At 39.2% G+C, this 25,010-nt stretch overlaps 4 protein-coding genes across 7 annotated transcripts in view; 3 read left to right on the forward strand and 1 right to left on the reverse strand.

The window, feature by feature from the left end:
- The window catches only part of axed (BTB/POZ domain-containing protein axundead), a 53,910-nt gene extending 41,287 nt beyond the window's left edge, over nucleotides 1–12,623 (forward strand). For all 3 annotated transcript variants that reach the window (XM_036363573.2, XM_014236724.3, XM_036363580.2), the window contains exons 2-4: nucleotides 9,128–9,764; nucleotides 9,835–10,480; nucleotides 10,542–12,623. In XM_036363573.2, the coding sequence (XP_036219466.1) occupies nucleotides 9,348–9,764; nucleotides 9,835–10,480; nucleotides 10,542–10,768 (1,290 nt within the window). In that variant the 5' untranslated portion in view covers nucleotides 9,128–9,347 and the 3' untranslated portion in view covers nucleotides 10,769–12,623. The remainder of the gene's footprint in view (nucleotides 1–9,127; nucleotides 9,765–9,834; nucleotides 10,481–10,541) is intronic.
- Nucleotides 12,624–19,598: 6,975 nt separating this feature from the next.
- LOC138855568 (uncharacterized) lies at nucleotides 19,599–20,574 on the forward strand. The gene is made up of 2 exons (XM_070111666.1): nucleotides 19,599–19,966; nucleotides 20,042–20,574. The coding sequence occupies exons 1-2, from the start codon at nucleotides 19,700–19,702 to the stop codon at nucleotides 20,447–20,449; spliced, it is 675 nt and encodes a 224-aa protein (XP_069967767.1). The 5' UTR covers nucleotides 19,599–19,699; the 3' UTR covers nucleotides 20,450–20,574.
- Nucleotides 20,575–20,713: 139 nt separating this feature from the next.
- Nucleotides 20,714–22,638, forward strand: Tcs3 (Probable tRNA N6-adenosine threonylcarbamoyltransferase Tcs3). Its single transcript, XM_070111664.1, has 4 exons — nucleotides 20,714–21,408; nucleotides 21,469–21,948; nucleotides 22,008–22,216; nucleotides 22,274–22,638. The coding sequence occupies exons 1-4, from the start codon at nucleotides 21,294–21,296 to the stop codon at nucleotides 22,514–22,516; spliced, it is 1,047 nt and encodes a 348-aa protein (XP_069967765.1). The 5' UTR covers nucleotides 20,714–21,293; the 3' UTR covers nucleotides 22,517–22,638.
- Pdh (Photoreceptor dehydrogenase) lies at nucleotides 22,599–23,959 on the reverse strand. 2 transcript variants are annotated; one of them, XM_014236722.3, is made up of 5 exons: nucleotides 23,811–23,959; nucleotides 23,608–23,735; nucleotides 23,315–23,542; nucleotides 23,067–23,240; nucleotides 22,599–23,005 (listed from the first exon to the last, which is right to left on the reverse strand). In XM_014236722.3, the coding sequence occupies exons 2-5, from the start codon at nucleotides 23,698–23,700 to the stop codon at nucleotides 22,709–22,711; spliced, it is 792 nt and encodes a 263-aa protein (XP_014092197.1). In that variant the 5' UTR covers nucleotides 23,701–23,735; nucleotides 23,811–23,959; the 3' UTR covers nucleotides 22,599–22,708. The 2 variants fall into 2 exon arrangements, with proteins under 2 accessions (XP_014092197.1, XP_069967766.1); XM_070111665.1 differs by having other exon boundaries at nucleotides 23,608–23,937.
- Nucleotides 23,960–25,010: the final 1,051 nt, after the last annotated feature.

Consider the following 25,010-nt stretch of genomic DNA (forward strand, 5'->3'; position numbering starts at 1 on the left):
GTTTAATGTATATATCTCCCAAGCCATTAAAGCTATATCATCCAAATTTACATAGGATAAATCATTTCCAGGTGAAATCGGATGATAACCACACCCACTCCCCATACACCGGCTTTGTTAAAAACTACTAAAATTGCGATAAATCTATAATTAAATGTGTCACAGACATTAAATTTTACATTCGGGATGTCACAAGAGGACTTTATAGGAGCTGGTGTCAAAATTGGACGATGGGCGTGGCACCGCCTACTTTTAAGTAAAATCACATATCTCGGCACGTGCTTGACTAATTTCAACCAAATTCGATACATAACATTATATTTTTATTCCTATGTTACAGTGCGAAATCAAATTACAACCACGCATACTTCAAATATAACATAATTTTGAATTCAATCTGATTTTTTCACTTTCCAGTATAGGAATAAAAACCAATTCATACTGCCCTTGAGGTGTGCCCCTTTATGACCAAAAATTGTCCAAATCGGAGCAAAACTATTCAAGCCGTAAGGTACCTGTTAAAAAAATAGTCGAGAATTTTTTGCAATTAGATGAAATATTTAATATTTAATATTTAAAGAGAATTAAAAAATTTACTCCGTACTCTACCCTCTGAAAGTTTTCATGCGAATCCAAGATCGGCTCCCGTTTTTCCCATTGCCTACTGTGCTAATTTTACTAATTGCTCCCGTTTCGCTTATTGGACCAATCAGAACGCGCCATGTCAGTTCATACGTAAGCAAGTAGGACTTACGAGGATTACGTCAATCATGCTGCATATCGTTCGTAACACTCCCCCCCGGTCTATCCTGCTGATCTGGATGTACCGAATTAATCACATCTAGAACGGCTATTTTGGCAGCAGGTCTCTCAAAGATGCCACATGTTGTCTTCAGGGTAGCGCTTCTGACTTTCCCAACATCACTCTTTCGTACTTGGATCACTTTGCCTTTAGGCCAGCAGTTTCGTGGGTTACTAGGGTCCACTATATACGCGATATCACCGACTTCGATGGGCTTTACATTTGTAAACCATTTGCTTCGCATGGATATGGTGGGGAGGTACTCCAATATCCAACGTCTCCAGAATGCGTTTGCTAGTTGCTGCGATGTTTGCCAATTACGACGCAATAAAATGTCCTCAGCAACTGGTTTCGCGATTGGCTTAACACCACTGGAGCTACCTAATAAGAAGTGGTTAGGAGTGAGTGCCTCTTCCTCTTCGTGATTGATAGGGATATAAGTTAAAGAACGAGAGTTAACCGTCATTTCCACTTTCATTAAAACTGCTCGAAGAAGTTCGTCACTGGGACGGCTAGTTGTCAAGATTTGTTTAAGCACTTGCTTTACTGACCGAACTAACCGCTCCCACGCTCCACCCATATGTGGCGAAGCGGGTAGTATAAAACGCCAGTTGGTAGCAGCAGAAGTAAAGGTTCTTGTTATATAATTTTTATCTAACAGTTCAAATGCTAACCTCAACTCCTTTTGAGCACCTTTGAAGTTGGTGCCGTTATCATTCCATACGGACTGCCTCGGCGAGCCATAAAATTACGTATAGCTAGAATGCAGGAGTCTGTTGAAAGCGAGTAGGCGATTTCAAGATGCACCGCTCTGGTTGTTAAGCAGGTAAACAATACTCCGTATCTCTTCTCGGTACTTCTCTTAACCGCGACCAGGAGTGGCCCAAAGTAGTCAACGCCTACGGAGGAAAACGGTCGAATAAATGATGAAGTACGGGATGGGGGCAGAGAGGCCATCATAGATGGTCGAGGTTTGGATGTTCTGTTTTTACAATGCTGACAAATGCGTCGAATCTTATTAGCCACTGTGCGTAGTTTTATAATCCAATTGGATTGCCTTATTTCGTTTACCACTGTTTCCAAATTTCCATGATGATACTTTACATGGAAGTGGTATATGATTAAAAACGTAACATGGTGATTTGAGGGTAATAATACTTGATCTGATCGCCCTGTTATCTTAACTCTACCATTTATTCTCAAAACGCCGTAGTCATCCAGATAAGGTGATAGCTTGAAAATATTGCTGGATTTGTCAACTGGCTTTCCGGATTCTAAAGAGACTATTGAGTCTCCGAAGTTGTCGTGTTGGGCCCTTCTCCACAGATTACGTTCCGCTCAACGAAAATCTTCAGTTGTTGGACCATCACCAACAACTTGATTATCTCGAATATTGCTTAGCCAGATCCGAGAACAGTATATTGTCCTAGCTGTTGCACGAAGTAGACGGTTCCAAGTGGAAAATCTTAATGGTTGCGGTACTACCTGAAGCTGTTCTGAGATGGGGTGATGAAAACCAGTAAACTGTGGACGCAGTTCTTCAGTTGCAATACATTGCAATTCGTCAGACAAAAGCCACTTGTCAGGTGAAAGGTACAATAATGAAGGTCCTCTAAGCCATCGACTGTCGTTACAAAAGTCTGGATCACCACTCCTCTTCGTAGCTTTATCACCAACGTTTTCCTCAGTTGGAACCCAGTGCCATTCCTTGACGTCGGTCATCTCTAGAATTTCACTAACTCGGAAGGCCACGAACTGTTTGTAGCGGCGGTAATCGGATCGTAGCCACGCTAATACCGTTCGTGAATCTGACCAATAAATGCATTTATTAACGTGCACAGAATGCGATTCGATAATATGTTTGGCAAGGCGGGCGCCTAGAAGTGCTGCTTTCAGTTCTAAACGTGGTATGGATACTAGCTTCAGTAGGGCTACCCTTGTTTTGCTTGCGATTATTGTACAGTTAACCGTATCGCCATACGAGTATCGGAGGTAACACACTGCTGCGTAACTGCTTTCACTTGCATCAACAAATGTATGTAATGCTATTTGTGGAACTCCGGCAAACAGTATTCGCATATAGCATCTTGGAATTCTTAGGCTCTCTATTTTTGGAATTAGTTTTAGCGATCTTAGTCACTTGGTAAATTGATCATCTGGGATTGGAACATTCCAGTCGCATCCAACTCTCCATATCTCTTGTAGAATAACCTTAGCGTATATCACGTAAAAACTGATGAGTCCAAGAGGATCGTAAATAGTCATAACCAAACTCAACACCTCGCGCTTAGTAGGCCGCCGTTGACGGAGAAATATGTCCGAATCTCTATACTTAGCGGACACACGAAATGGTCAGTGGACGTCATCCACCACACACCTAAGACCTTCTCAGTAGGCAGCTCACGTTCAAGATCAAGAGATAGCTCATCAAGCGGATCCTCATTCAGGCCAACCAATACTCGACTCGAGTTGGACAAAAAATTTCTTAAATGAAAGCCTCCAAGTGCATGAACATGACGCACGTCTTGAGCCAATTTAATTGCCTCCTCCTCGGTATCCACACTTACCAACATATCGTCTACGTAATGATTTTGGATTATGCACTTTGAAGCACAAGAAAATTCCTCTTCAAAATCCTTTGCATTCTTATTTTTTACGTACTGAACGCAGCTTGGTGAACATGTCGCTCCAAACGTCATCACTGTCATCGCGAATGTAGTAGGCTCATTGGCGTTTGATTATACCAAAGAAAGCGTAGGAAGTTTTGGTCTTCTTGTCGTACCCGAACTTGGTGAAACATTTCAGCTATATCGGCTGTTATAGCAATTCGTTTTTGTCGAAACTTAAAGAGCACTGAGTGTAGAGGCGTTGTAAGGTCTGGACCTTTCAGCAGCATGCTGTTTAGGGACACTCCATTTACCTTGGCTGCTGCGTCCCAGACTAATCTAACCTTTCCTGGTTTATTGGGATTGCTTACTGCAAAAATTGGCAAATACCAATATTTTTTGACGGCAGAATCAGAGGGTCTGAAACGTCTGATATACCCCTTTTGCATATAATCTAAGATCTTTTTGTGAAGAGTTTCAGCCAGGACGTGGTCTCGTTGCATCTTTTTCCTTAAACAGTTCGCCCGAAATAAGGCCATTGACCGACTATCGGGAATCTCAATGTCCGGATGCTTCCACAATAAACTGGTCACAAAACGACTTCCAATGCGGACGGTGTACCTTTGTAGTTGCTCCAAAGCGACCTCATCTTCCTTAGACATTAAGGCAACAGGTTTGGTTGACACACCTAAGTTGTCGAGGCAAATGTACGCTTTGGTAATTTCAAGCAGTTCAGCTTGAGCAGAGCAATCCCAGGTGTGGTAAACGTAGTGTATAGGATTGGTACCGGCTTTAGGCATCAACCCTTTCAAGGTCCAACGCAATTTAGACTTTTCTGCTATTGAGTCATTTTCTCCTCCATATAGGGATTTTATTGGAGATCCAAGTGCCGCGTTATTTAAGCCTCTTAGTAGTTGTGGAGTGACGTTTGAATAGGACTGCAATGGCAGCCCTTTCAAATGTTTGAAATGTAGTCGTAGTTTGTCGGCATCAAGCGATTGCGTAGGCAACCGAAGTTTCTTGACGGAGCGAACACCCTTAAGAGCAAATTGTCTATGCCCGCTGATAGCCGATATGGTTAGGTCGGCTACAACAGACTCGTTCTCATACCGTTGTGTATCACCAGTCCAACGTAGACAGAGTGGTTGCGGTGTTCCTCTTACATTAAGCTGTTTTAAGAAAACTACTGGTAATATGCGAAACATTGTGCTTGCTCCGGTTGCAATATGCGTATTGATGTCGGCGGAATGCTCTCTGGATACCATATTGACATTGTCTGACGTTTTCTCAGCTACAATTTGGGCGCATTCAGATTTGTGTAAAAGTGGATGATGACTGCGTGTGCATCCGTTAACGCTGCAAGGTTTAGCCAAATTACATCTATTCATCGAATGCCTTTTCAAACATCGACGACATAGCTTTAGTTTACGAACAACTTTCCACCTTTCACTTCGTGGCAAAACCTTGAAAGAGGTACAATTAGAGACTTCACTACAACTTTCATCGCAAACGATACATCTTACCGGACCAAAATGATGATTAATCGCCCCTCGTTTGCGCTCTCGTATTGGTTCCTTTGGAACGAGAACGCAGTTGGCTCCTTGAGCTGAAAAAGCCAATCACTGAAGTTTTGTAAATTACATACTGCCAAGCTCTGCTTATGCATTCCCCAATATGCTGGGAGAAGCTCAGGTAGTTTTGAAACCAACCGCTGTTCAAATTCGGGATTGTTCAATTGACTAGTCAGACCTGATACTGACATCGTTGCACAGATGTTTTGCACTTCTACTGCAAAGTCGACTATAGATTCCAGATGGCTCTCTGATGGTGGCGGTAGTTCACAAATTTGGCGTTGCAGAACACTGATGATCAATTCTGGTCTACCAAATCTCATTTGAAGTGTGGCCATAATTTGATTGACGCATGATGAATGCAATAGCAAATTTTTAACAGCCTTTCGCGATGGATCTTCCAATGCCTGTCTTAACAGATTCTCTTCGTCGGAGAATCCGCAAACCTCCGTAGTTTGCTTAAAAGCGGCATAAAACAACGGCCACTCGCTGGGTTTACCATCATATTTGGGTAATTCTTTAACAAGGCTGTTACGAGAAGCAACTTGATCCCGAGTTAATCGGCGATAAGCTGAAGCACCAAAGGACAAGCTGTTAGCGTGTCCAGCTGTCGGAAAAGTTGTATGTACTGGTTGCGGCAGAGCAGTCTCTGCATAGAGCGTCGAGTTCCGCCGCAACTGTTGTTCAAATGACTGTATTCGGTCCAATAAGGATTGAAGGACCGGTGTTTGCATATCAGTTTCACCTTGCTGACCAATTGATATTCCGGTTGGAATATTGTTATGTAGTGAGGGCCCACTATTAGTAATACCATTTACAACAGGCGCTGTTCTAGTAAATGGTGCTACAAATTGTGGCGGTAGCTGCAGTATCTGGGATGGGAGAGGCACATGATCCCTTAACCCATTGGAGATTGTAGGCATTGTGTATTGCCTTTCGTCGAGGTCATCATCAAAGCCCATTGCATCTATGCGATCCAAAAAGCTGTGCTGTTCCCTTAATAAAGCCTCCCTCTGTCGTAGGATTTCGCTTTGCTCGTGTAGCAATTCGGCGCGACGACGAAGCCCTAGTGTACTAACGGAATTACCAGAGTGAACAGGACTTATGAGTTGGCTTTCTTGAAGATGCACTGGTTGGGGTGATACCGTATACACCCTATTGGCATTTGGAGGAGCTGCATTTGATACGCCTGCGTTCGAACTTTCAGCGTGTGTCACAGGAATTCGCTGATTAGCAGCTCGATCAGTAACACTATTATCTTCTGGATTGTCCACTATTGGAAAGCTGGTTGAAGTAGTGAAATTGCTGGCTGCAGCAAAATTAGACCCAAGAACGAAATTAACAGGTGCAGCAGATGAATCCAAATTATTCGCGCGCGACATTATAATTTGCGTTTATATGTAGTGCGCGATGAGAGTAGAGTAAATTTTTTAAGATGTTAAAAAAATAGTCGAGAATTTTTTGCAATTAGATGAAATATTTAATATTTAATGAGAATTATCCGTACTCTACCCTCTGAAAGTTGTCATGCGAATCCAAGATCCGCTCCCGTTTTTCTCATTGCCTACTGTGCTAATTTTTGTATGTCAAAAATGGGCTGAATTGGGTCAATACTTACCTTAACTAATAGAAAGATGTTTGAATTTCCGGGTGACTTTATACAGCATATATCCCCCAATATGTGAGTTATGTCAATGAAAACAAAAAGCGCGTTTTACTAATAGCAGTGTATCTTTGTGCCTAAACCGAATAAAATCGAGTGAAAACTTGACCAGCCCCTTATAACTAATATCAAGATTTTCGAACATCCGGCTGACTTTACTCTATATTGCTCATGGTATGTGAGGTACATCAATGGAACCCTGGGAGCATTTTATTAGTATGTGTCATTATAATAGTTTGTGTTATTGGCATAATTATAATTGGCATACTCCCATATATTACTTATAATAGGGGTATTCAGACCGAACATGTTAATCTGGTAATTCGTTAGTTGATATGTACTTCGTTAAAACATTTCACTGTGAACATATTTTTTACTCTATCTCAGTAGTGTGGTATATTTTGTTCCAAAGTAGCTGATTCAATTTTATTAAATATTTAATTTTGAAAAATTTGTCTAAACCTATTTTATAGCGAATGTATTTTTTCGAATCAAATGAACTTTTTAGGCAACGACGCAAAATAAACAGCTGCCAGGCTGGTACTTCGTTACTCATAATAGCCATAGTCCGTTAAATTTACAAAAACAAAATCAACGTAAAACACTACCGAGTAACTATAACCAACTAACGAATTAGCAAAGCTGGAATGATTTTCATTATTCTAACAAGTTTTATGCCGAATATGTAGTTTAGTGTGTGAGTTATATATTATAAAAAATATGAAAATATGTTCTAAAATGTACCTGAGTAATGTCAAAATTAATACAACCCTTTCTTTGCATTCAGTTTAAACCATATGGACAAGTTTGCTTAAGAATTATGTGGTTTCGCGCTGAATTAGAATAAAATTGATCTATACCTTGGTCTAAAGCTCATATCATCCTCTGGTTGATGTTTATCCGTATTAACTCAATATATTAAATTTAGATTCTTCGATCGAGTTAATATCACGTACATATACCTCATTTGAAGATGTTTTTAATATAATGACTAAAACTAATACTGACGCGAACTAAAATATAGTAATAAAACTAAGTTTAAGTCTATGGCCTACAATATAAGTAAAGAAAATGCCAAATTTAAGCGGTTATGCTAGTCTAGAGGCATGAATTTTAAGTAATTTTTAAAGTGTCGTAACAAAAGGCAATCAATATTTTCACTATCGATTTTTTTCAGTTATTTATTAATATTATAAGAGTACAGAAAAAAATTAAAAAAATAAGTTAAAATTTAAAAAACTGGCAGCTAATGAAGGGGGGTATCAAAAAATTGTCACATAAGCATACCCATGATTTCACCCTCCTAGTCATCTGAAATGAAAAAGGAAAATTATCAATCTGCAATGATGTCGCAATTATATTAAACAGCGATAAGTAAAACAAAAAATGTTGGACAAAATGGCGACAGGTTGAAACAAAACGATTTTTTTACCATTTTTATTTTCTCGTATTTTTTAATGACAGTAAAAATTTAAATTTGGGGATGAGGCTAGTTCATACTCGAGAGAGGAGAGAAGATTCTCTGAAAATTTCAAGTAAATCGTTTCAGTAAAACTCGAGAAATCATGAGTCAAGAAATCAAGTCTTTTGTTCGATTAGACCCAGGTCGGGACAGTAAAATGTCTATATCTGACAAAATAAATTAAATTTAAAAAAATCCTCTCGTAGACATATTCTTAAATAGTTAAAATATGAAAAAAATGTTTTTTTTTGAAATTCTACACTAGATTGTAACTTATTTCCGATCGAAAAATGAATGTTGAATTTTTTCGCAATATATTTATTATAAAGTTTTGGCAGCAACTGACTTGTTTAATTTATAGTTTGGCAACACCTGAAGGTATTTTCCGGCTTTGATCTTTGCAATAGTATGAAATGTTTGGTTACACCCGAATTTAGCACATCCTTAATTGTTTCTTCATTATTATTTTTCATGTGCATAAATTTTTATCAATAATTTTTAAATTTAGAAACCATGTTTAAGTCTAAACCTTAACTATGCTTCTTTTCGCGTTTATTCATAAATAATATTTTCAGTGAATGAAATATTTTTTTACAAGTATTTAAAGTAGCCACAGAAACGTGTGGACGGATACTAGGTTTTTTTTTTATTGCAAACGCCTATAGAAGTTTCAGTTTTCCCTAAAAATGGACCCAAGGTAAAAAAAACTCTTTATTTCAAATTTAATAGAGATGTTTTTGCTCTGATCCCTTTTAAAAAAATATGCATGGAAAAGCAACAATAATGTTATTCTGTTGAGTTCAATTTGTGAGTGTTCAAAATCTTAGTCGATAACTTATTAAAGGTGTATAAACACTTGTTATCCCTCTTCAATTATGTCTCCACCTTATAGCAAACCGAAAACAACTAATATTTTACAACAGTAATACGAGTATTATCTTTTGCATTAATTGATATTTTAGTAATATATACTTGTATTGTAAATAGTTCAATAATCTGTACATATGTTTAATTTATTTTTAGAATATCAATTTAAATTAAGTGAACAATCACTACCTCAACTTCCAAATAAGTTTTGCATCAGGATTACAACCGTCAACTATTATTTGAAACACTTCCACCTTGTAGGTGACCCTTAGACAAGAATTCCTCATATTACTTAAAGGGAGTAAGAAGGAAAATTTTTAAGCAGCGGACGGCGCAGCAGCACTTTTCGGTCTCCACTTAGCGGCCGTGTGTTGAAATGGTATTGCCTTTTGGTTTGGCCTCTGACGGTCATAACGTAGCTGGCAACCAAAACATGGTAACCCCCACAGCTCCACCTGCTTTCCTAATGCACGGCCACACAAATGTCTCCACTGTGGTGCCTATCATTCCAAGCCCCTACATCGATTTCATCGTTGTGAATGGCGACGATCGCTACATGATACGCTGCGAGCGTAAGGCAGTGCTAGAGAACAGTGTTGAGCTGGCAAAGCTGATACGGGCGGGCCCAAATAGCGGCCGCAAAGGCGATAATCACTTTCAAATCTCCAATGTGGATAAGAACGACTTTGAATTGGTCATACGGTTTTTAGAGACAAAGTTCGTGCGGTATCGCGACCATTTGCACATACTGAAAATACTGGAGTTGGCCGATCGTTTCAATTGCCCCGATTTGGTGAGTAATTGCAAACATTCTCACTCTATTGGGTTCCACATAAACTTTTTCTACTTTTTGTTTTTATCAGGTAATACACTGCATACGTGAATTGGACCTGCAATTGACGAGCGCAGTGGTGATCGACATCTTTCGTTCGCTGTGGTTCTACCAAAGCATTTCAGTGCCAAACCAACACCAATTGGGTGCTGTGATTACCACACAGGAAAGCGCTGCAAACAAGAAAGTAAAACGTAAAACACCAAACCCACAAACCACCGCCAATGCCAGTGGCGGAACAGCTGCTGCTGGTGCGGGCGACAATGCGAATGCGGCGGCTGAATCAAGTCCGCACCCCAATCCCTTTACAGCAGAGGAGTTCGGTATGGCTTTGCTCAACAACTCGCTGCAGCTGATTGACATGCATGCCCAATTGGTGCTGACCAAACAGCAAATCAACGAATTACGCTTTGAAGAACTCGAAATGATAGCGAAACGTGAGGCACTGCAACTAAGTTCCGAACTTGTGCTCTTCAATTGTTTGGCGGACTGGAGTGTAGCCGAGTGTCAACGGAAGAAGCTTGATGCAACGGCAGAGAACAGACGACGTGTCCTCGGGCCACTATGCTACGCGCCGCGTTATTTACTCATGAATATCAATGAATTTCACAAAGCATGTGATCGTGTCGAACTACTGGATCCAGTGGAAGTTTCGCTCGTGAGTGATGCAATCGAAGGTAGTTAAAAATTATGCTTCGTACACCATGTTTTACCAAGTAACATGCATTATCCATTTAGGTAAAAAGCTTAAGAATTTAACACCAGAGCAGAGTCAATTGCTGGAGAAGTTTCGAACACCACGTCCCGAATTCCCAAAAATGCCAATACACCTTAGCGATCGCACCAACCCGAAGAATTATCCGAAAAAAATGCGCCGCGCCGAAAAGGGTGCTTCCGGCGAAGACGGTTGTTGGAGTAATTTCGGTATGAACTGTTTGACAGTATTCGCATGCATTTTCGACTAAAATAGCGGCGTTAAGTTCTAACTTAGTGAACCAACAAGCATTTGAATATGGCATATTCATAAGCACATAACCAACTGCTCTCACGTTATGTACAATTTGAATTTTCCACTACACAAAAGTGCAATCAGTTAAAAAACCATAGTATGCAAGCTCAGCATTGGAAGCTCAAAGTGAGGAACTTTTTTTGTTAGAAGAGGCGTTTAAGGATGGAAGAAAGAAAGCGATAAGTCGAATTAGCTAAAATAAAGTAGATAGAGTTGGCGTAAGCCAAGTGCATGGATAAAGCTGTAACCTTCGTTAGAATGATAGCGAATTGAATAATAGCGGATTATCCAGCTGTGAATTTATAAAGTAGATAAATTTAAGATGGGAAAATAGTTAAAAGAAATTTTCACTATGTGTAACAGCCGAAGAGCTATCGTTTTACAAGCTTTTATCTCTTTAACAGACATAAAATTCGCGAATTTTTCTGACAGCTTAATGTCCAGAAGTGTGTTTCTTCCTTTGGAAAAGCTATGGTGCTCTTACGTTTCCGACTAATTGCACTGTAATAAACTTAACCTTAACATTTTACGCATTGTAACAGTTAAAAACTGAAATAACCGTATTAGAACGATGCAACTAAAGTTGTATTTTCAGTACTATGAGTCATGTTGATGCTTATACATTATATAAATAGAGGATACCGCGATATATGTATGTACATACATATGTGAATGTGAAAACAACGGGGAGTATTCCAAATCAACAAGAATGAGTAGATTAAGTTTTTATACTGACATACCGATGTCGTGTGAATTTGCTAGTGAAATCCATAATATAGTATTGCTATAATTGTATATAACTTACATCCATACATACATATGCAATGGATATATTGCTGAGCAGGAGTATAATAGAAATTTATAGGTAATCGTATCATTTGTAGCTATTAATTGTATTGGGATACGTCGTTCATATGTCTGACATATTACTCCCATATACTTAGATCAATATATTGTACTTATATAGACAAAATTATATATAATATTTTTATGTAGACCATTATTTTATGCCAATTTACCTTATGTTATGTAAGTTTTTGCTAGTCAATGTAACCATAAAAATTTGTTTATAGAAAATTTGTTCAAAGAATATTATCATAATTGAAAAGGAATTTAAGTACAATACATTCACGCATCGTCTACATACATACACAGACAGATAATTACATATTTACATACGCAAAGTTAGCTTTAATAACCATTCAGCAAGCAATTTTAACAAATATGGAGTTGAAACGAATATTTTAATTTAAAGGGATGATGGTGGGAGATAGAGGGAAAGCTGTAAGCTTTTTCATATTCATATACAAAATACGTTATTATTAAATTATAGAAAAATGTATGGAAGTTTTAAGTAATTGTAATGAATGGGCATATGTATGTACATAGTTTTATGAAGGCAGAGGATTTAAGGTGTTAAGCGATTGTTAATTTTAAAGCTTCGCAACCGAGCTTAAACCGCAGCATTTTAGTGTAAATCTCATTAACAATTTCTAATTATGAGATCAGAACAAATATATATCGAAATTGGTACGAATACATTTGAACACAGTAAATAATATTATATTATATAAATACATAAGTATAAACAAGACATCTCGTTTCTTTTCAGCCCTAAATAGAACATTCATACTAAAAATTCCATAACATTGCGATATACTTAGATTACAACTTCAGTTGCTTGCATTTCTGCAAATCTCATAAATTAAGTTTTCGACAAATATTATGCAATCAATGAACAATACATCATATATCATAACTGAACTACAGATCCATACATAAATAAATATACACAACCGTTTGAATAAAAATTATTGAGAATTTATTCACTATATATTTAAGAGTAGGGGGGTGAGAGGTTAAAGCAAATTATACCAAAGTTTTTTTTCAACTATATACACTTTTATTCACAATACACATAATCAGTGAACGAGAGAAGAGAAGAGAGAAGGGGATCCGCAACAATTTGTTTTAGATTTTTTTCCTTCAACAATTGATGTAAGTTATCACGGGGCCACATCCTGCATATATCCTCCCCGGGCTCCGGTTTTCTGTTGTTGTTGTTGTTGTAGTATCAGAATTTTGAAGATTTTTAAAGTAATTTGGAGAAATGCTGCTGAGTTAACAGTCATTGGCCGGATAAAAATCCGAGTCTTTTCTGGTTACGTAGACGCGACCGACGTGGGAACAGCTTACTCTTACTATTAAGTAACCGTGTACCAAATTTGTCATTATGAATGGCAACAGGATACTGAGCTTAGGCAATTGAGTAGCTAGTCACCAATTTTGGCATATTGTGTATTTCTACCACCCCTTGTTAAAATATGGCAAAATTTCTAAGATAGGGCTTTTACGGTAATGCAGTAAATACTGGCAACACTGCGCAAATTGCTTAGCTGATTTTAGGCTGGCTGATGCCCTTGCCTGAAACTGCTAAAAACTGCGCTATTTAGTATCTTAATTTTCAAAACTTAAAATGTGCGAAATATTTCTTATTAATACTCTCACTGACGAGATAAAATTATCAAAATTATCTATTTCTATTAGCAAGGTACAAACAGAGAAGGAATCGTGTAAAAAATAACGAAATTTTTTTTGCAAGTACTTTTCAAATGTTGCAAAGTTGCCGCGTTTTCGCTGAACCATTGTATAAGCCAAACAGCTCCAACAGTGATGCTTTTTTCGAACTTTCAATTTAGGCAAAGATGTCAAGTTTGCCTATTCGAACTGGTTGCATCACGTATAGTGCTGCCACTTGGAAAGTCTTTGGGTACCAAAATGTCTACCAAATTGCAAAACTACCAAATTTTTTATCATCACACCATTTTACTTTATTTCAATTCACTCTTGGACTAATATGTACAATATATATGTACAAATAAACCTTACAGTTCAAGAGCTTACATGATTATTTATTAACACCAACTGTATTTTGTGAGTTTTACGCTTCAGTTAGTAACCGACGTGCCGCCCTTCCGTAGAAATCAGTTGTTCTCTTTTGATCACATTGAGCACTGCTTTGCCAGTGCTTTTGCACACATCTACCTTCTTAGTTATAATTTTCATACTGTAAAACATCAAAACTAAAATCCAATTATTAAAGATACTGTACTAATTTATAAATAATTGTATTCCACTGTAATTTTCAATTAGTTAAAGAATATTTCCAATATATTTAAGTTAATTTTTTAATTACTACGAAATATTAAGTTGAAAGAGATTGCTTTCTCACTCTAAGCTCACTCGTTTCTGCGGAAAAAATTCCAATTTTCGCGGATATCCTACCGTACGGTCTGAAAAAGCGAACGGTTGAAGCTGTGGTGAGTGTTCATTTACATTGCGCTCTCTTAAGATAGGTCGTATCAGCTGATTCAGTCCACGGTTTTGCGTCGGTGACTATTTGAAGCATGAATCATTGGAGTATAAATATATTTAAAGAAAATATCTATACTATTTTATTTCTAAATAATTTACAAACGCTTTCAGTTGAATAATTTACGGAAATTGATCCAAAACATGAAAAAACATTAACTTCGGTAGAACTGAAGCTAGAATACCCTTTACAAATAAAATTATGTTTTTTTGATCGGTTAGTATGTATGGCAGCTATTTGTTATCAGGCGTTTGCTTCTAGGTATTACAAACTTCGTGGCAAACTTGATATACCCTGTTCAGTGTATAAAAATCGATAATCTGTAAAAAAATTATTTATTTTAATTTTAAGGGTTTTTGGCAATGTTTATTAATATTTTAGTAAACTGCGCCTAAACGCTGTTTGTTTGTTTTCATAAGTTCATAGTTAATAAATATATACTCAAACTCTTTAAAATTACCAGTAATAATCAACTTGAGCTGTTGAATCCTAACTAATTCAAATCTACTTAACATTACGACTTTAAATTGCAATTATCAGCAATGTTTTCCATTTCTTTCTCTTTCATTTTTCAAATTCTTGCACAAATATGAGCAAGGCTTACAATTACTTTCAGTGCAGTAAAAATGTAAACTCGAGGATAATATCAGCCTCATCAAGTACAGTGATATTTGTAGTGATAGCTAGATTAGATTAGATTAGATTAGATAGTGATTGAGATATGCACCGCGACCTATGCCCTCCCCTAAGTCACAGCGACTCATCTAGCCCTAGCGTATTGATGAACTCCAATATACTGCTAGGCGCCAATGAGGCGATGCGATCCCTGTTTGGAAACATGGATCCCAGGGCCTTGACTCTACGTCTGCAGACAGCTGTGCAGTCCATTAGTAGGTGTTCTGGGATTTCCGACTCCATGTCGCAGAACCGGCAGTTTGCAGAGGAGACCAAGCCCATGTTAAATAAATGCTTGTTAAACTTGCAATGTCCGGTGTAGAACCCGACCAGAAGTCGAAATTTGTTCCTCGGGAGATTGATTACGGTTTTAAACCGTCTGAGGTTATAGCTCCTCAGTAGCAACTTGGCATGGCGCATGCCTTGGAGGTGTTGCCAGTGTCTCTCCCTGCCTGCTCTTTCCTCTCTACGGAGCAGCTCCTTAATGGTATGTGGACCCACCGCTACGCACGGTTCCGGTCCTACCATGTTTGTAGAGGCTGCAGAGCGGGCCAACTCGTCAGCAAGTTCATTTCCTGCTATACCCCTGTGACCAGGCACCCAGATGAGGTACACACTGTTGAAACTTGATAGGCTGTTCAGCCGTTCTATACACTCCTGCACTAGTAGCGATTTGACCTCAAAAGCCGAGATTGCTTTAAGTGCTGCCTGACTATCGCTGAGTATGGCGATGCTCTTATTGTGATAGTCGCGTTGGAGGTTTATTTCTACACACCGACTTATAGCATATACCTCCGCCTGAAATATGCTAGGAAAACTTCCCATGGGAACGGAGAGCTTGGTGCGTGGTCCTGCGACCCCTGCGCTAATCCCCTCCGCCGTTTTCGAGCCGTCGGTGCACCACTTGATAGTACTGTTCCTTAGTAGTAGGTCCAGCGTGGAATCGTTCCATTCTGCCTTACTGCCAAGGGTAACCCTGAACTTCCTAGTGAAGCTTACTGTTTTGGTAATACTGTCCCTTGGAAGAAGAGCCAGTGGCATTGCGTCACTTATGGCCTTCATCTGCTGGGACGAGATTACCTTCCCTTTGCCAGACCCTTCTGCTGAAATTTGAAGCAAGGTCTGTTTGGCCGTCTGCTCGATCACTATATGTAGCGGTGTTAGCTCCAGCATTACTTCCAGTGCTGCAGTCGGACACGTACGCATCGCTCCCGACGCCCAGATACAGGCAAGTCGTTGCAGCCTCGATAGTCGAAGTCCTACCGAGGTCTGCGCTGCTTTGGAACCCCAGGCCACCGCTCAATATGTTATGATCGGTCTAACAATCATGGTGTACAACCATCTGATAATCTTTGGGTTGCAGCCCCATGATTTCCCAGCAAGTCGATTGCACACCATGAGCGCTTTCGTACCTTTGGCTGCGGTTAAGTCCACATGCTGCTTCCACCGTATAGTGGAGTCCAGCGTGAGGCTCAGGTACTTTACCGTGCTGGCCATCTCCAACTCCGTTCCACCTAGGGATAGGTTTCTGAGGCCTGGCAGCAACCTGCGTCTGGTAAACGGTATGATTGTAGTTTTGGAGGGGTTGATGTTTAGGCCAACCCCACTACACCATTCCTTTGCCAGCCTTAATCCCCTTTGTACAATATCGCAGAGAGTGTCTGCGAATTTACCCCTTGCTAATATAACAATGTCGTCCGCATATCCCTGACAGCGGATTCCGTTGCTCGTTAGCAGCTCGAGAAGATCGTCTACAACTAGGCTCCAAAGTAGGGGGGATAGCACTCCACCCTGTGGACAGCCTCTTGTTGTGCCAAGACGAATCTTAGTGTCGCCTACTGTGGTTTCGGTAATCCTGGTGCTCAGTACTGCTTCAATCCATCTGCGCACCGGCATCGCCACACCCCTTTTCTCTAATGCTTTTGACACGCTCTCGTGTGACGTATTGTCAAAGGCACCTTCGATGTCAAGGAAGGCGCATAACAGCACCTCACCCCCGTCGAACGAACTTCGGATCTCTGAGGTCAGCTGATACAGAGCAGTATTGGTTGATCTGCCTGCTTTCAGCACCTTCGATCTTATTTCGTGGTCTATGATCTTTTCCATGCTTTTCAGTAGGAAGGAAGTTAGACTTATTGATCTGAAGGATTTTGCCGACGAGTAGTCTTTTCTTCCTACCTTGGGTATGAAGATCACCCTTGCAGTGCGCCAAGGTTCTGGGATATACGCCAGCGCCAGGCTATCCCTCATCAGCCGAACAAGGTGGGGCAGGAGGACCTGCCCCCCCTGTTGCATGAAGGCTGGAAGGATGCCATCCGCTCCCGGAGACTTATATTTTTCGAAGGAGGCCACAGCCCACTTAATGGAGTCCGCAGTGAAGAGCTGTTTTGCGGCTGTCCAATCTAAGCGAGTTGGCTTTCGTTCGACTCTGGGTCGAATTAGGTCTTCTTGAATTGTTTCCGGGAAGTGCGCACGTAGAAGGGCCGTGGCTCTTTCTTCCGCGCTGGACGTATAGGTCCCCATTGCTAGAACTGTGTCGGTCTTGCCCCTAGCCAGAGCCTTATGCCGCCTTGCAGCCTCTGGCGTTGAGGAGCCATTTCTAAAGCTCTTCTGCTTTGCTGGCCTGATCTCCTTGTTGTAAGCAGTTAGGCCGCACCTATAGTTCTCCCAGTCCCTGGTACGCTTAGCCCTGTTAAATAGCTTGCGTACCACCAGGGACAGCTGTGGTTCTTGGTGGTCGTCTTTAGGGGGCAGCTACTGTTGTATGCTTCTATAATGGACTGATTTAGCGCAGACAATCTGCTCTCCAGTCCAGAAGCAGTGGCACTGCTGTCAAGCTGCCGCCTCCTATTGAGATTTATTTCCAGCGTATCCCTAAAGGTGGCCCAGTCCGTGTTTTTTGGGATACGCCTGGGAGGGGGTTGCCGAACTCTACGCCTAGTGCGAGTCTTATGATGCGGTGATCCGACATGGATGGTTCCGATGACACTCTCCACTGCCCGATCAGCCCCGTCATGAGTTCGTTACCAAGGGTGATGTCAAGCACCTCCCTTCATACACTGGTTATAAAGGTGGGTTCGCACCCCACGTTTACAATGCTTAGATTACTACTTACTATAAATTCAAGTAGAGACTCACCCCGTGTATTGCAGTCCGTGCTGCCCCATTCGGTGTGATGGGCGTTGGCATCACATCCCATGACAAGGGGCAGGTTGTTCCTCCTGCAGTAATCCACGAGGCTCCCGACGGCCTCTGGGGGTGCTGTCATCGTGTCTCCCGGAAAGTAGGCCGCTGCCAGGACGACGTCCGCTCCTTCGTTACCTTTTGCCTGCACAGCGACCAGGTCTTGTGTTAGGAATTCTGAAATACAAAAGTAATCAATATCGTTCCTAATTACTATACAGGATCTGAGTCTCTCACTTGAGAGATCCCAGATTACCTTGCTATTCACCATTTTGAGGCCCCTGACCTCTCCTTTGTAGATCCATGGCTCCTGGATCAGCAGAATGCCCAGACCATCCGCTGTGAACCTGCTCGCGATGACGGCCGAGGCCGACGCCGCGTGATGCAGGTTCACCTGGGCAATTTCAATTTGTAGACCCACTAGAGGATCGGTTCCATGAGGAGCTCCTCATCTTCACCGTCCTCCGCGTTACCACCCGCTAGGTCCCTGAGTCCCTCGAGAAGCTCTTGCGTGGAGGGTAGCGCCTCCCCTTGTTCGCCAGCCTTCTCCGTAGGGACCTTCACCATGGTTTCGGCAGTTGCCGCCTGCTCCGCCGTGCTGATGCCGGGATGAGTCGCAACCTCATCTACCAGCATTTTCTCAGCCGCTTCATTTTTGGTGGCCGTCTTAGGCTTAAATGGCCTTAGGACCACCGAACTGAATGTATAATACAGTCGGAAGCTCGCTCTCCTGACGAATTTATACGACTCGTCGTCGATACAGAGATTGAGCTTCCACCCTGAATCCTCGACCGTGCTGGTGACTACTCTCCAGGCCGATATGCTTAGGCCCTCGTTCTGGTTTTGTATGAGCCCGAGAGCAAACTCATATGGCTTACCTGCGCACCTGAGGAGGAACACTGTCATGCTGTGCAGGAATTTGATTTCAGGTAGAGTTTTTCAAACTTTTAGTACTATTAAGTTAGCTATGTTTGAAATTCAATAAGAACTAATGGAACTCAAAAAGTTAAGTAATAGTAATTTTATGATATGATCAATTATATAAAACTCTCAAAAAGTAAACTCGTAAAGCTGAAGGGGGTTTTCGAAATTTCAATTTCTCACTTTTTCGGAACACCTTTAAACAAAATATGCCAATAATTTGTTATTGTAAAATAGGAAATATTAACAATTTTGAACATTTTGGCTCGTCAGCAACACCTTATATATTTCGTACATAAATAGGGTTCAAAATTTCAAAGCGATCGGTGCAGTAGTTTTGACGTTATGTGGGGTACCGACTTTGAGGGAAAACGTTTTATTCCAAGTTTGGTTTTTTTTATGAGATATTATGCATTCATTAAAAAAGAAAATTAAAAATGGAGTAGTCGTTTTAAATGTAACATAACTTCTAACTTCCAACAATAATATTAATAAATTTTTGAAATGTTATTCCTAATAATAATCAAATTTATAGGAGTTACGGCAACACTATTTCCGAACGCAAATAGAACATCAATAATTCCTCAATATAAATTTTGTATCACATTTCTACGCTACATAGCATATGGCAACACCACATATGTTGCTATTTATTTCGTTTTGGTTTACATTTTTGAGCGAATCAAGTCCGTAATTTAAAAACAAGTGTTATCATATGAACTAAAAATTATAAGAATGCAAGATTTTGAAGCAAAACGCAATGCTTTATTTGCATGCCTTGATAATGCAAGTAAAGAATTATCTGGAACAGCTTTGGATCAAAGCCAGTCTGCAAACCCTACATTAGGTCTTGTGTACCGCCGCGGCATATCAAAGAAGTGCAGGAGTCTAATGTCTCCTGATAAAAGTCTATCGCGAATGCGTGGAAAAGAAAGCATATTTAAGAAACCTGAGATGCCGCTATCAAAATGTTTGAAGCCTCGTAGAGTACCAGATTATAAGGTAAAGATTTGCATACAAGCAGTACTATGTAAGGAATACACGAAATTATAGCTTACCAAATCTTTTGAATAATAGGTTAATCCACAGAAGTGGACAAAATATTCACTAGCCGATGTGGATATTTCGGATCATACAAATACAGCCGCAGCATTTCAATTCTTAAAAGAAATGGATGAACAACTTGAAGAACGAGAAGGAAAAGATGGCACTTCACTCGAAACAAATAGCAGAATTGAATTCAAAAAGTCTAGCAAATTAAGAAAACAGATAAGAGATAAAGAAGAGGACGAGGTTAAAGATGCTGAGGTGGACAAACCAAGATTAAAAGGGTCAAGAGTAGTTATGCCGGAATATGTTGTTGGACAGCAAAGAGATACAAAGAAGAAAAAACTTGTAAAGTCCGTTGAAAATCAAATTCGAGCTGCAGGCACGTTAAGGCTACAGCACTTGCAAGAAGACGACGAAGATACTGAAGAGAGTTAAATTATAACGCAAATCATCATAGTTTATACTATATTAGAAATAGTAAACAAGAAAAAACGTTAACTTCGGTTGCACCGAAGCTACAATACCCGTCACAAATAGAAAGGCTCCTTACAAAAACTTGACTCCGATCGTTCAATTTGTATGAAGATACCTAGTCAAATGAAAAAGTTTTCCATGCAAGCTTTTTACTCTGATCTTTTAGTTAATATGGCAGCTATATGCTATAGTCATCCGATCTATATCTATATATGTATATAGGCAGACGGACATGGCTAAGTCAACTCAGCTCATGCTGATTATTTATATATATATTTTATAGGGTCTCGGACATTTCATTCTGGGTGTTACAAACTTCGTGGCAAACTTAATATACCCTGTTCAGGGTATACAAATTGTGGAACACGTGAAGCATATACTGCTCTATGTAAAACTAATCAGCAATAATATTTAAACGGGCTAACCTTAGACGGATGAATGAATTTTAGATGCAGAGAATGTAATTTGACATATTGTCTTAAAAAGTTTCAAAGGCATACATACAATAAGTCAATTATTTCGTAATAAAATTATTTGTTAATTGATCATTTGTTTTATAGACTAATAAAAGAGAATGTAGATTATATATAATCTTCGTGAACAAGTACCATTTGAGAGTTGTCAGCACTGGGAAAATTTCTTCGTGAACAGCTGGTTTAATGAAATGACAGCTGTTTGTGTATATTAAATTTAATACAGGAACTCTAATAAACACTGAAATTTGGACAGTTTTTAAAAGAAAAATAATAAACAAGTAAACCGACTAAGTGTCAAGTTAGAACTTATTTGAAACTGAAAGTAGAGAATGGTTTGCGCACTAGGTATTGAAGGAAGTGCAAATAAAATTGGTGTTGGCATTATACGTGATGGAGAAGTTTTAGCCAATGTGCGGCGTACCTATGTGACACCGCCTGGAGAAGGTTGTAATACAAAAATGTTATGTTATGTGAATATTAATTTTAATAATACAAATTTAATAGGATTTTTACCCAAAGAAACTGCTGCGCACCATAAAGATGTCATTCATCAACTTATAAAACAAGCTCTGAAAGAATCAAAACTTCTCCCAAATGATTTGGATGTCATATGTTATACTAAAGGTCCCGGCATGGCGCCTCCCCTTTTGATCGGTGCAATAGTGGCACGAACACTGTCGTTATTGTGGGAGAAACCGCTTTTGGGAGTAAACCATTGTATTGGTCACATAGAAATGGGACGTCTAATAACAGGCGCCTTGAATCCGATTGTGCTCTATGTGAGTGGAGGCAATACACAAGTTATTGCATATTCTAATAAACGTTATCGTATTTTTGGTGAAACGATAGATATTGCCGTTGGCAATTGTCTTGACAGATTTGCGCGGATTATTAAGCTATCTAATGATCCTAGCCCGGGTTATAATATCGAACAGTTAGCTAAGAGTGGACAAAACTATATCAAACTTCCATATGTTGTCAAAGGTAATTGCTAAATCAAAATTATATATGTTTTTAGTTATTTGCACAATTTGTCTTCTTAGGCATGGATGTAAGCTTTTCAGGTATTCTTTCACACATTGAAGACCTTGCCGATCCTAGCAAAAGACGCAATAAACGTAAGAAGGGCGTAATAACTGCCGAAGAGTCAGAGTATACGAAGGAAGATCTTTGCTATTCATTACAAGAAACTATTTTTGCAATGCTGGTAGAAATTACGGAACGCGCAATGGCACACTGCGAATCGAATGAGGTATTCTAATTCTCATTCAATTACTTTTCAACAGTAGCTAAAAATTTCGTTAAAAAGGTGCTGATTGTGGGTGGCGTGGGATGTAATGAGCGTCTGCAAGAAATGATGCGCATTATGTGCGAGGAGCGTGGTGGGAAGCTATTTGCTATTGACGAGCGTTATTGTATTGACAATGGATTGATGATTGCACATGCGGGCGCTGAAATGTTTCATTCTGGCACTCGCATGCCTTTCGAAGAATCATCCGTAACGCAACGTTATCGTACAGATGAAGTGCTGGTTACATGGCGGGATGATTAACATAAATATACGTTATATACATATGTATGTATATACAATTTGTAAAAGTGAGAAGCAAAATTTGAAAAAAAAGTTCTTTAACTTAAATTTTCCCGAAAAATAAATATTTCTGTTACAATTTATTATAGTACTACTTTTGATAACTATAACATTGTTAAATTGAAGAATTGTAATATATTATAAAGGTTTATTTTATTCATTCAACTCTCTTTCGATGCCACGCCAATAACTCTTCATTTCCATTGGGAACAGTCGCTTCCCTTCGATTATGTACACCTCGCCATTTTTCTCCTTTTCTAAGGCGCTGAGTATGCAACGTGATACATCAGTGGCACTTTGCTTATTGAGACGGTCCAGCACTCTGTATGACTCATCCCCCATATCGGCGAATAGGATCTTCTCCGTGAAATTGGTGAACATGTCGGTAATGGTGGCACCCGGACATATTGTGATGAACTTGATGCCAGTACGATTCAAGTAAATGTCGGTCTGTAAAAAGTTACACATGAGTTATATTCAACCGGATTGCCGAAAATCACATTACACCTACTCCCAAACAGCGTGTGAAATTAATAATTCCCGCCTTGGTGGCAGCATAAACAGGCAGCAAAAACATCGGATCCAAGCCGACTACAGACGACATATTAGCCACAATGCCACCATTGCCTCCGTGTTCCTTGCTCATCACATTAAGCGCAGCGAGTGAAGAATTGATGATACCACCCTGTGAATTCCCGTTAAAAATAATAAGACTGTTTTTAAAATAGTAACCATTAAATACATTGTGTTTTTAATTACCAAATTGACTAGAATGGTGCGTTGCACATCCTGGTCATTAAATACTCCAGCTACGTTTACAACAATATCAATAGATCCAAAAGCTTTTTTAAGCTCATCGTAAGTCTTCTCAATTCCTTGTCTATTCGCCACGTCCATTTTTATCAGCAAAATGGTTTGAGCTGGATGTGCTTGGCGCAACTTGGAAATATCTTCTGTGTTTTCTTGAATATCAATAATAGCGACTTTCTGGGTAATGGAAAAAAAGTTATTAAACCATAAATTGATGTGAGCGATCACGCTTGTTCTCTTACCGAAGCCTCATTGGCCAGTAGCTGCTTGCAAACCTGCAAACCAATACCACTGGCGCCACCTGTAATTACAGCGTTTTTGTCGCGGAAAGCCATTTTGTGGTTTAGGTCCTCAAGCGAATGAAACTCAACTAATTTTTGATATTTATTAAAATCGCGTTTGGCAGTAGAACTTTTATGTGTTTGCGTGGAATATTTACAGTTACCTCTATTGCTGTTGTTAGTTGAAGCAGGCGTTAGATCAGTTAAGAGTTTACACAGCGTATTTAAAATATCCACTTTGAGAATTTATTCGTTAGAACTTAGCAGCCGGTCAATGCTTATACTAAAGCCCTCGATATCGTTCTGAGCATTTATATACCGCATGAATCCAAATCGCATGAACGCCGCGTTTACATCGGTTTAGTGGTTAGCACATTGATATTGATACATGATTACGAAATAAAACGCGACAAGTTTCTTAAATTGTTATAAATACATATTCTGTATATATATATATATATATATATATGCCTTAGAATAGAATATATAAAATAACATTTTATGTAAAGCTAAGTTATTAGGAGAAAATTGACAAATGCGTTTGCAGTATCAGTTACAAAAACCTACAAGTATATATCCCCATATAATGAACCTGATTAGAGGTAATATTGCAATATTGGTTAGTAACAGTAAAACATAAATCTCCATTTGAGTTGTAAACTATATATAAAAAAATGAACAAAGAAATTAATATTGAAATGGCGCGCGGTTTTTTATTTGAAAGTTAAGAATGTTTCTGGTTAATTATTATTTAGAGTTTTTTACTATCAATAATTAAATATCTTTAGGTCATTAAATTCAGATTTAAGTTATCGTTTTTATACTCTCGCTACAGTGTATAATAGTTTTGTACACTTAACGCTGGTTTGTATACGTATCACCTAAAACTAATCGAGGTAGATATGAAAGTAATAAATGAATTATAGAAATGAGATATCGTCATGAAACTTTGTAGACGTGTTCCTTACACGACAACGGTTTTATATATGGACGTGATAGAACTATTGCCACGCGCACAAAATGATATTAAGCGTAAACCTATAAAGTGCAATAACTAAGCTCCAAATAAGGTGTAAAATTATAAATTCTCCTAATATTCTTATATTATGGTGTGAAAATGAACGAAACCGGACAAATACTACGCCTTCTTTCCATATAACACAGTTATAAATTCCATCTGATTCTTTTCCTTTTCAGTACACAAATGAAGCCCGCAGTTACCGATTATGTGAACTCCAGTACCTATGGCTGGATTTTTACCGAAAATATCAAACAATCTGTGAGATATATAACTAAAATTCGGAGGGAAGCCTTTTCTGATAATAGTAAATATGTGTGTCAAAAATAGGTTGAATCGGGTCAAC

The sequence above is a fragment of the Bactrocera oleae genome, chromosome 6, assembly GCF_042242935.1.
Source record: "Bactrocera oleae isolate idBacOlea1 chromosome 6, idBacOlea1, whole genome shotgun sequence".
Taxonomy (NCBI): domain Eukaryota; kingdom Metazoa; phylum Arthropoda; class Insecta; order Diptera; family Tephritidae; genus Bactrocera; species Bactrocera oleae.

What these genes read in the sequence shown, in the direction of transcription:
- LOC138855568 (XM_070111666.1), top strand. Translation starts at nt 19,700, where the DNA reads ATGCAAGATTTTGAAGCAAAACGCAATGCTTTATTTGCATGCCTTGAT. An exon ending in GTAGAGTACCAGATTATAAG is followed by an intron (nt 19,967 to 20,041) that starts GTAAAGATTTGC and finishes TTTGAATAATAG; the next exon opens with GTTAATCCACAGAAGTGGAC.
- Tcs3 (XM_070111664.1), top strand. Translation starts at nt 21,294, where the DNA reads ATGGTTTGCGCACTAGGTATTGAAGGAAGTGCAAATAAAATTGGTGTT. An exon ending in TGTGACACCGCCTGGAGAAG is followed by an intron (nt 21,409 to 21,468) that starts GTTGTAATACAA and finishes CAAATTTAATAG; the next exon opens with GATTTTTACCCAAAGAAACT. An exon ending in ACTTCCATATGTTGTCAAAG is followed by an intron (nt 21,949 to 22,007) that starts GTAATTGCTAAA and finishes TTGTCTTCTTAG; the next exon opens with GCATGGATGTAAGCTTTTCA.
- Pdh (XM_014236722.3), bottom strand. Translation starts at nt 23,700, where the DNA reads ATGGCTTTCCGCGACAAAAACGCTGTAATTACAGGTGGCGCCAGTGGT. An exon ending in TACTGGCCAATGAGGCTTCG is followed by an intron (nt 23,543 to 23,607) that starts GTAAGAGAACAA and finishes TCCATTACCCAG; the next exon opens with AAAGTCGCTATTATTGATAT. An exon ending in GCACCATTCTAGTCAATTTG is followed by an intron (nt 23,241 to 23,314) that starts GTAATTAAAAAC and finishes GGGAATTCACAG; the next exon opens with GGTGGTATCATCAATTCTTC.